The following is an 11,488-nucleotide window of genomic DNA, read 5'->3' on the forward strand; positions in this document are numbered from 1 at the left end:
AGCGTAAGATATTACGCAGTACGAGAGAACCTCTCGTAAGAGAATGTACTCGGTTACTAACGTAACCTCGGTTCTCTCTAGAAGAGGGAACGAGTACTGCGTATCTTGCCGTGCCTGCAAAACGCTCTGGTTCGCTTCGGCGATGAAAAACCAGATATATCAGCCCATTTGAGCTATATTTATAGGCCCAGACCACGCCCGCTTTATCGGGATGTGACGGAGTGGGCACAAAGCGCCCCCATTGGATCTGACGTCATGAGAGGGCCTCTCTCGATAGGCTGCTGCAGTTGCCACAGGCCAGCCAATAGGCACGCGAGCCGTCTTGCCTATGTCTGCATGCTGCCGCAACGCGTTTTACATTGATTCAAAATTAAGGATAATTTTTGGCTTCAATATCTCGCGGAAAAGAGGTTTTCCCCATAGCGTGAGATATTACGCAGTACTCGTTCCCTCTTCTAGAGAGAACCAAGGTTACGTTAGTAACCGAGTACGTTATTACTTTAATATCAGCACTAAGGAAGATCCAGATCTACAGGAGTGACGTTTACTGACTATTGACAGGTAAGATCCTCAGAGAGGAAGAAAAACACCAGAAGAATGGAAAAAGTGTGTGAGTTAGGGTGGTTGTGAATGTGTGTAGATGTGTGTTAGTTACAGGATCAGAGAACGACACCGTTCCTCCATTATAGTCCAGATTCACTCTCACACGATTAAGCTTCTGTTTAACAGGAAAACCAGAACCTGGAGTCAATCCATACGACACTCTCCAGACATCAGGGTTGAAGAAAACCCATCCCTTCCTCTGGTTTGATGCTGTAGTTACTCCAAGACTCCAGACTAAACTCTCTTTAACCTCCACATCCCAGCAGTGTGTTCCTGAGTTAAAACCCTCTGAACCCAGAACACAGGGATACCCGTCAAATCTCTCTGGATTATCAGGAAGAGTTTGTTTGTTTCCGCTAAGTCTCACGCTGGTCAGATCATCAGACAGGACGAGATGTGGATAAGACGTGTTTGGATCCAGAATCACAGGAGCTGATGAGACACAATCAACACATGCTTTTATTCTGATCTTCATATAATGATCAACAGTGAACCCAACACAGATTATTATGAATTATGACACTCGTCCTGTTGATCAAACACATTTTCCTCTGATCACTGTCAGTGCTGTTATTAGTTTCACACTCGTTTTTATCATCAGTGTTTAACGGCATCAACTACAAACATTAAATATGGGATTCAGACATTCGTGTCCATCAAGAGAAACTGATACTTTGGGTAAATTTAAATTTAAATAACAATAAATCAATGAGATCTGTTGAGATTTATGCTGTGTCTTCAGTTTATTGGCTCTTATCACCGTATTCTCGGGGCGCTACTGTAGGAGTAACAGGTCGTGTTCCCACATGTTTTAGTTCCCAAGCTCTCTAAACAGAGGATTAGAGCACCGCTAGCATAGACTGTTTATGACCGTTACCATGGAAACCTCTGGTTCCGGTGTGGAGTCCCAGTTTAGGACCCCAGTAATATGCCTGATCTAAAACTGTTCTCCTGATTCTTGATGTAATCAATCAAACTTTAATTCATGTAATAATCTGTTATTTTTTATCCTGATTATTTATATAGTTAAAGTGAAAGAAATTGCATTTTTAGGTATGTTTTGCGACAATAAGGTATAATATAATTTTTTTTAAATTACAAGCATGTCATGTCATAATTAATTCTTAAACAGAATTATGTTTGTATCATATTTGTTATCAAAGTTTTTTATCCAAAAATATTGCATATGGTGAAAAAACGTTATCTCTAATAATTTCAGATAGCTGTATGATATGCTACTATCTAAGCTAACTAAAAAAACACTTAACATTCTAATTGTGACTAAATGTTCTAATTTTCTAAAACTCCTCCTAACAACCTCCAGACTCGGCTCAGAGCTTCAGACTGTTCTGACTCCGGCTTTATCTTTTATAACTGATCAGACTTACTACTTTGTTATAACTGATCGATCTTACTTAATATCATCGACTGTCTTTGACAGAATCTTCAAATGAGCCAAAACTGTTCAAACTCCAACTGACAAAAAAATCATATTTAAACAGACAGAATCCCAGAGACCGAGCGCATTTAGGCCACGCCCACCGGGGGTGCAATCCAACCGTCTCCATTGACTTTGTATTGTGTGAAGCTGCCTCCTTGTCATTTATGACTTAAAATAAACAATGTCTAAAAGCTCTTATGTTACAAGGTGAACAGCAAACAAGCTAAAAAACCCAGAACTAAGTTTTTATAAGCTGTCGACCCAAAAAACGAGCGTTTCGGGACATAAATTGGATTGTTTTCCCCCCGGTGGGCGTTTTCAGATTATGACGCGTGTCACTCTGTCTCTATTAGACTCAATTAAACTGCCATTATGTCTAATATTTCTAATCTATCTATCTATCTATCTATCTATCTATCTATCTATCTATCTATCTATCTATCTATCTATCTATCTATCCATCATGTCCAGCTCAGATCTCCTGCCGTCAGACTCACTGTTTTGGACGATGTCCTGCATCTTCTTCCAGACTCTGAACGGCAGGTTGCCCAAGTATCGCGGCACATGAATCAAAGCTCCAGAAGCCATCTGTGGATCCGGCCGTGAGCTCTGGACTCTGGAAGAACATTCAGGAGTCAGAACTGCAGTGGCTTTGGATCAGAACCAGAGAGACCAGAGACAGGAGCAGATCACTCACCTTTCCATTGAGACTGGAAACTCCTGCAGAACAAACACACCATTATCATCAAAAACTCAATCAATCAACCAATGATCATCAAGCAATGAGCTGAGATCAGACCTTCAGAAAGCAGACATCACTGGCTTCCATCATCTCCTCCATGTCTTTGAGTGTGTGTGAAAGAGCTGAGATGTGTGTGTTCATCTCCTCCAGCTTCTCCTTCATCCTCTGCTTCTTCTGCTCCTCTTCCTCCCTCAGTGCAGTGACTGTAGCTTCTTCTTCATCTCTGAGAAACTGATGAAGCTTCTCAAACTGATGTTTAATCTGACGCTCTGTGTGCTCAGCTTGAGCCTGAAATCACATCACATTCACTTCAATCATCTCAATCGACTCACATCATTCATATCAGAGATAAACTCGATACCCGACATATAACGGATCCAGAAGCAGATTTCTGCTCGTCATTTACAGAAATAATCAACTGGAATCCATTATATTAAATCATAACTGTTTACAGTGATACTATACATGACTCTTGATTCTGGTTCCTCACCTTGATGTGTTGAACTGTTTTCTCAAACTCTCCTTTCATTTTCTCGTTGCGTTTAAGTTTCTCTTGTAAGGACTTCAGTGCTGTATTGAACTCCTCCTAGAATTGGACAAAAAACATAAAACAAGATTACAGTGAAGAGAAGAAGAGAAGACAATACAGTGATATGATCATATAATACAGTGAAAAAGTATGTGCCCTCATCCTGATTTCTTACAATTTTGTGCAGATCTCATACTAAATTGATTCAGAAATTAAAACATAAAACAAAGATTACCTGAGTAAATAAAAAGTACTGTTTGTAAAAGAAAATGTTATTTATTGAAGCAAAAAGTTATCCAATACCAACAAGGCCTGCGTGAAAATGTATTTGCCCCCTGTAGTTACTAATTCCTCAAATCTATGAAATGTATTATAATGTGGTTCAGCTGGACTAACCACAACCAGTCCTGATTACTGCAGCCCTATTCAATCAAATCAACACTTAAATAGGACTTTTCCAACAGCATCAAGTTGGTTAAAAGGCCTTAAAGTGCCCCTATTATGCTTCTTCGAATATTCCCTTTCACGCAGTGTGTAATACGCCTGTTTGTGAATGTAAATGTCTACAAAGTTGTAAGGTGGAATTCACCTTTCCCTCAGAGGAAGATTAATGCAACTCAGACGACGAACGGCTGCATTTTGAAGAGCGAATTGATCCCGCCGAGGATACAAGTTCGGAGTAAGTGTTATATTGTTTAGTGTTATATAATTCTTTTTCTGATCATATAGAACTCATGTTTTCAGACTATATTTTGCTTAGTTTTCGTTCCTTACAGGAACGATTGCCTTACAATATCCCTAACATTCATGTGCTCAAGTGTAAACTTTCAATGTGATAACTTTACTCTCTAATCATTTGTATATTAAATATATTTCACTCAGTTTTGATTAGCTTATGCGTAATGAAGCTTATTTGCGAATATCTGCTAAGGTGTAAATATAATGTGTTTTAGTGCAAATATATATTCAGCCTCCGGTAAAATACTGTCTAAATACTAGACATTATATTTTTATATATAAATGTTCTGTTTTGGTTAGCCTATGACACTGCTTATCTTGCTAAAATACTGCACAGATGATTGTGAATACAGGTGTAAATGTTTGAAATGCTCTAAATGCGCGCGGTGTATACGTTATGGCCCATGAATACTCGCGGTGACGCGCGGTGTATGGCCCATCAATAGATATTTATCTTCTGTCCTATAGCCCATCAAGAGATATACATTGTGCGTCCATACCCATTAATTGCCCATCAGTTTACTTTGGATTATGTATGCTAACAGTTTAAAAAAAATTTTTTTTAGGAATGTGTCTGCATCACACTCTCCTTCTCCAGCACGCAGAGGGACACGCAGGTGTCCTTCAGTTCTCAGTGCGATCGAGAATCATACTGAGTAAGTGCACCGACGTAATATTTACAGATGAAATGTAATTGTGTTTACATCGTCATAATATACAAGTGTCTATTCTTGTGTGAAATTACAAAAACTGTTGTCTTTTTTTTTTTATCCATGGCCATTAGTGATTGATAATGATAATACAGTTTCTTTGATTGTGTTATCAGCATGCTCATGTTTTGTTTTTTTGTTTTTTAACAGATGTGACAATGAAGAGAGCCTAGGCAAACAAGCAGGCAAGCAACAGGCAGTCCACTCTGTCATGGAAAACAGAGACTGATGTTGACATGGTTCCACAGACTGCGATTCCTTCCTGCACGGGAAACTGGACCGCAACTTAGTTCTGTTGACTCACATTCACCCATGAGTCTATTCAAACTATTTTTTTTTAGAAAGTGCTGTGTCAATGATCAGGCTGCCAAGGCAACTGCAAAGGGCTGCGTGTGTGTAGTAACCAGAATGTACGCGTATGTAATGTACAGTATGTAATGTACAGTATGTAGTATCTATAGGCTCATATTACTAACGCACTCTTTAAATAACAAAATAAATAAATACTGCGTTTCAGTTGGTCAATGGCTCAGTATTATTATTTTTTGTTATTTAAAGAACGCGTTAGTAATATGAGCCTATAGGCGGGTCCACAACGCGCGTACAGTGTCTACTTCTGTTCCTCAAAATAGCAACGGTCTAATGCGCCTGAACACACTCCTCGTTCTCAGACCAGCGGCCCATGGTTGAACAGATGTGCGCAAATGCATTGGCTATTTAAACAACGTGGCGCAGGACGTGAAAATTAAAACTTCGTCGGGCTGAAACTAGCAAAAACACACTTGAGTCGCGCCTGGTGCTGCATTACATGGAGTGTATGATAGGGCCCTGTGTGTGTGTGTGTGTGTGTGTGTGTGCGTGTGCGCTACTCTCTTCATGTCAAGAGATATTTTTTTGTCTTACCTTATATGATGAAGCCACTTCACTGATGGGTCTGACTGTGTGATTTACGTGTTTCTGTGAAGTAATACACACTAAACACACAGGCTGTTTGTCCTCCAGACAGAAGAGTTTGAGTTTCTCACTGTGTAAACTGCAGATCTCCTCAGATCCTGATGAACACGTCTCATTTCTCTCCGTCAGGATTGACTCGCACAAGTTTTTTAACGTCAGATTAACTAGAGGATTTTCTCTTGAGGGTCTTCTCCTGCAGACAGGACACTCCTGAGTTTTCTTGGTTCTCCAGAACTGTTGAAGACACTCTTTACAGACACTGTGACTACATGATAAAAGAACAGGAGCCTTGAAGACGTCACAGCACACGGGACAAGAAAGCTCTTCTGCAGACACATTTAGTGAAGCCATTTTCACCGTTTGAGCTCCAGCAACATAAACTTTACTTTCACTTTCTGAACGACGGGTTTAAAAATGAATCACAACGATCTCTGTTCAGAAACAAATGTCTCAAAAATCTTTCTTGAAAGTGTCTCCACAGATCGCTGCTTATTTGCTTTTGTCGAGAGAGACTATGAGGTGCCCCTAGGGACATTATTCAGAATTACCATATGTAGGGTAGACTGGGTACAGTTGAGACATAGGTACAGTTGAGACACCTTAAATAACTTGCGTGCGCAGCCAGCACAAGTTGTGATTTTTGCTGTGCACATGCGTATTTTGTCCTCTTTGATCGTGGGAAATTTTATCAATGGACGCATCTCCGCTCCGAAGATATCGGCAAAAGTTGTTTTTTTTTTAAGGTAAGACGTTCACTTCACCATGCACACTCCACAATGAAAAGCTTATTATCCTTATGTGACTGTTAAACGTAACTATAATCACAAACGTTATTCTGTGCCCTAAAAACGGGCATATTTCATGGGATTGTTTCAGGCATGGTCATTGCAAAATCTAGAGAAATGCGCGAGGTGGCCATCAGGGTACAGTTGAGACACACTGTCTTAATGTACCCGCGATAGAGTTCTATTAGGAAACACACTGTTTAGTTGTTCAGTGTTTTGATAACAGGTTAAATGTCATAATTAGCCAGCATAAGCTGCAAATGAAATAAAAAATTGGTATTTGTGATAATTAAACTGTGTATTATTAATGAATATATAAAATATATTGTTTCTGTTTTATAAAATTTAACCAGTGCTAATTCAAATAACATTAATGAATTTGAATGGATGAATAAACAAACATGTTGCCCAATTGTTATTTTTTTATTTGTCTTTATTTATTATATTTTCAATGAACGATTAGTTACCTTTACATCATTAAAAATGGGTGTCTCAACTGTACCATGGTACTGTCTCAACTGTACCACATATGGGTACAGTTGAGACAAAGTTGAGACAAAAAGCACCTTATTTTTATGAGCTAATTGTGGAAAATATAAACTACTTATGAGTAATATTGATTGATAATATCTTAGTCTACAAGCTCAAGAAATGTCATGTGGCATATCATGTGGAAATTCACGTCTTTTCAGCATCTATTTTTGTGTGAAAAATCTAAACGCAAAAAGTGTCTCAACTGTACCCAGTCTACCCTACTTTTCCTCTCACATACACATATGAAACCAAATTCATTCACATACTATAATGAAATGCTCACACACATACAAGTGAAATGCTTTTACATACACAACTGAAATGCTCTCATACATACAACTGAAAATATTACGCTCACACATGTAACAGGTACAGAAAGTGTACTGTTGAAACTTATGTATTGTTTATTATAATTCACACAAAATGGTTTATTTTCATATATATCTGGTATACTTGCCTGAGAAATGAGCGTTTTCCCCTTTAATTGCTGTGATGTCATCATGAGCTACACAATTTCCTGTTTTGTCTCCTCCTCTTCCTCTTGGCATTGTTAATGCACTAAAGAGGTGGGTTATTTTTGGCTCCTGTCAATCTAAATTAATCTTTATTTTAATTGTTGCTTTTGTGTCTAAATCTTCACTGCAATTTATGTCTATTATGTTATTTTACTTATCTGTGTGGTTATTTTGATCCTTTTTCCCTATTTAAGTTATATCTTTGACTTTGGTCTATATATGTGGAAATGAAAGCACATGGTGATTTAAATGTACATCACATTTGTGTTATAGAGCAATTTGAGGGTGATTTATGCAGATGCTTCTCTTGTTTATGTGTATATCAGACAGAGTAAATCCAGTGAAACCGCCGCCTGTTGTCCCGTGTCTTTCTACACAACGCAGACAAGTGCTTTTATAACTGGTGTCGCGAGCCACCGGTTACATGTGGTGCCGTGAACCTTCGGATTTCGCATGATCGGTTGATTGCTGATCGCCGGAGTTGCTGATTCACCAGACGACGGTGTGCTGTGGTAGATCGCTGGAGGAGTGTCTCGCTGATCGCGGAGGCCGCAGCTCGTTTCATCTCGTCTCATCTCGTCATCTACTATTTGCTGCTCATATCACTTAGGATGGTATTTTGAACGCTTGCTTTTTATGAGGTATGATGAAAAACTGTTTTGTTTTTTATTACTGACTATGGGCCGTACATGCGCTTTGATGTGTTGAACTTTTTTTTTTCTCGCACTGCTGGACGCTCATCATTGACGGGATGTTTTTGTGATCGTCACATATTTTTTTCTCCGTGCAACGCTGTACTGGACTGTTCTTTGCGCTGCTGCCAGATGTTTTTGTGATCGTCACATACTGTTTTTCTCCGTGCAACGCTGTAACGTTACTGGACTGTTCTTTGCGCTGCTGCACGCTCAATGGCAGTTTTTGTGATCGTCACATGCTTTTTTTCCTCCGTGAATTGTCACACTGAACTGTTTTGAGAGTCTACATGAGTATTTCTGCAAAGTGCTTTTATCTGAATACTAGTTAAGTGATTTTGTTTTTATTTTCATTTTCTGTGACTGTTATTACATTTCTCTCTGTTTTTTTATTCAAACTGAGTCATGTTTGAGGATACTGTCAGTCAGGATAATTTTAGCCCTGTACAACGTCCTAGTGCCATGTTTCCGGTTGGCAGGGGTAGTAGGGTTGTGTTTAATTGTCCTGACAATATGTCTGGAGTTGCACCTCAATGTTTTGGAAGAGGGAGGGCACTCTTTAATTCAGAAATTGACCATGTACATGAATCTGATTCGAAGATGTGATCAGCGGTTCTGGAGTTTCCGTGGATGAAGACAAGGTAGCAGTCATTTCAGCCTTTCAGAAGAATGACCTGATGAAAGAAGATAGTGTCACACCGTCACCAAAGAAACTAAGATCATTTCTGGGCATGGTTCTTTACTACCAGAGCTTCATCCCTGGCTGTACGCGTGTCGCGAAGCCATTGTTCAATTTGACAGCCGGTCCAAAACGTTTGACAAAAGGCACAGGTAGTCGTAACAGATCTGGCACTTACCGAGAGTTGTCTCCCCAGGACTGGACTCCTGATTGTGATGTCGCCTTCAAGGAGTTGAAGAGAGCCCTTGTCGAGAGCGTGGTTTTGGCACACCCTGACTTTGAGCGTCCCTTTATTCTCTGCACTGATGCATCGTTGGACGGCCTAGGTGCAGTACTTTCTCAAGTTCCGAGTGGCGAGGACAAAGCACGTCCTATAGCTTTCGCCAGCAAGTCTTTGAGCCGCAGCCAAGCCAATTACCCTGCACACAGATTAGAATTCTTGGCATTGAAGTGGGCAGTGTGTGACAAGTTCAGTCACTGGCTTAAAGGTCATGAGTTTACCGTGTGGACGGATAATAATCCACTCACGTACATCTTGACAAAACCTAAATTGGATGCATGTGAGCAGCGCTGGGTTTCAAAACTTGCCCCGTACAACTTTAAGATCAAGTACGTTCCTGGAAGATTGAATGTCGTGGCGGATGCACTCAGTCGTGACCCATTCGTCAACCCAGTGAGTCAGCGACTTCTGTCCGAGCCTTAGTCTGAACTGTTGAAGTTTGTACACAGTGTGGAGGATGATTCTGTACAGAAGACATTCCGTCTCACGTGCCAGCCACAGACACTTGACACTGAACTCAATTTTAACTCTGAGATAAACTTTTCCATGACTTCTGAGGATGTGTCGTCTATCTTGTCCGTTTGTGATGATTGGGATTCAGGATCTGTATCCAGAGCAACATCCCTGGCTGATCATTTGACTTCTTTGATTCCCGACTGTCAAGATGTAATCCATGCCTTTTCATTGTCTGAATTGCAGTGTCAGCAGCACAAAGACGCAGTTATTTCGAGGGTTGCTTTCTATGTCGGCAGGAAGCGCAGACCCACCAGGCGTGAGCGTGCGAATGAGGAATTGCTGGTTTTAAGGATTTTGAGGCAGTGGGAAAAACTCTTTTTGCTTCATGGCATCCTGTATAGAGCTGTCAAAGATCCGCTCACTAAGCACAAAAAGTTTCAGTTCGTCCTGCCTGGCTCCCTGAAACCGCAAGCACTCTCTGGTGTTCATGATTTGGCCGGTCACCAAGGTTAGCCCCGTACCCTGTCTTTAGCCCGTCAGAGGTTCTATTGGCCTGGGATGGAACGTGATGTGCGTGATTACGTTAAGACTTGTACCCGTTGTGTCCTGAGTAAAACTCCAGAGCCAGCCGCAAGAGCGCCCTTGGAGAGCATCAAGACCACTGCCCCATTGGAGCTTGTCTGTATTGATTCCTGGTCTGCTGAAGATAAGCACAATAAATCTGTGGATGTCTTAGTAATTACAGATCATTTCACCAAGCTAGCTCACGCTTTTCCTTGCCGGAATCAATGTGCTAAAAGTGTTGCTAAGAAACTGTGGGATGGCTTCTTTTGTATCTATGGATTTCCCCAGCGTATCCATTCGGACCAGGGAGCAAATTTTGAGAGTGAGCTGATAGCAGAGCTTCTTGATATTGCCGGCGTTGACAAGTCACGGACTTCCCCGTACCACCCAATGGGGAATGGTGGAACTGAAAGGTTCAACAGAACGTTAGGTAACATGCTGAGATCGCTTCCAACCAGATCTAAGCAAAAGTGGCCACAGTTGGTACAAACGATGACATTCATGTATAACTGCACTGCCCATGAAACAACTGGGTTTGCCCCTTTTTACCTGATGTTCGGGAGGGTGCCGAGATTACCTGTTGACCTTATGTTTCAAAGTGTGCTCCGTGATGAGTCGATCTGTGATTACAGTGACTATGTTCAATCTCTTGTCGGTGATCTACAGTCTGCTATGGCGCTGGCTCAAAAGAACTCTACTACAGAACAAAAACATCAGTCTGATCAGTACAATAAGAGAGTCAAAGGATTGCCTCTGTCAGTTGGTGATCATGTTCTCATTGCCAACAAAGGCTGTAGAGGTAAACGGAAGCTTGCCGATAAATGGGAACCCACCATGTATTCCGTTGTTGCCTCCAAACCTTCCCTGCACATTTACAAGTGAAGGGTTGGTCAAAATCCCTTGCCTCTTCAAATACATATATAATCATATATCATTTTGAATGGTTATATACTTCCTTTATAAAAATCAATAATCAAATATATTCATTATCACATAATAATTTTTATATTCTTGTGCTTGTGAAATTATATTTTCTTAAATGCATGGATGCAAGTAACCAGTTTCTTTTAGGTGCATTCCAATCTTACTTTGAGATTGCACGTAGTACACGCAGGACCCGAAGGCCACGTAACCCACAAGGCCGTTTGTCTCTTTCTCTGGGATCAGTAGAAAGGTTAGAGGGTCCTAAAGGCAGCGTGGGCACATATGATTCTTCGCTGGACATATAGTCAAGCTATATTGAGCGTTACTATCAAACTTTAATTG

The 11,488-nt window shown here is 40.5% G+C and overlaps 1 protein-coding gene across 1 annotated transcript; it reads right to left on the bottom strand.

Moving 5' to 3' along the window:
- Positions 1-528: 528 nt before the first annotated feature.
- LOC130071343 (nuclear factor 7, ovary-like) lies at positions 529-6,184 on the bottom strand. Its single transcript, XM_056236084.1, has 6 exons — positions 5,667-6,184; positions 3,277-3,372; positions 2,844-3,074; positions 2,742-2,764; positions 2,542-2,660; positions 529-1,035 (listed from the first exon to the last, which is right to left on the bottom strand). The coding sequence occupies exons 1-6, from the start codon at positions 6,066-6,068 to the stop codon at positions 545-547; spliced, it is 1,362 nt and encodes a 453-aa protein (XP_056092059.1). The 5' UTR covers positions 6,069-6,184; the 3' UTR covers positions 529-544.
- Positions 6,185-11,488: the final 5,304 nt, after the last annotated feature.

The sequence above is a fragment of the Rhinichthys klamathensis genome, unplaced genomic scaffold (assembly GCF_029890125.1).
Source record: "Rhinichthys klamathensis goyatoka isolate OS25496 unplaced genomic scaffold, OSU_Roscu_1.1 h1tg000437l_1, whole genome shotgun sequence".
NCBI lineage: Eukaryota > Metazoa > Chordata > Actinopteri > Cypriniformes > Leuciscidae > Rhinichthys > Rhinichthys klamathensis.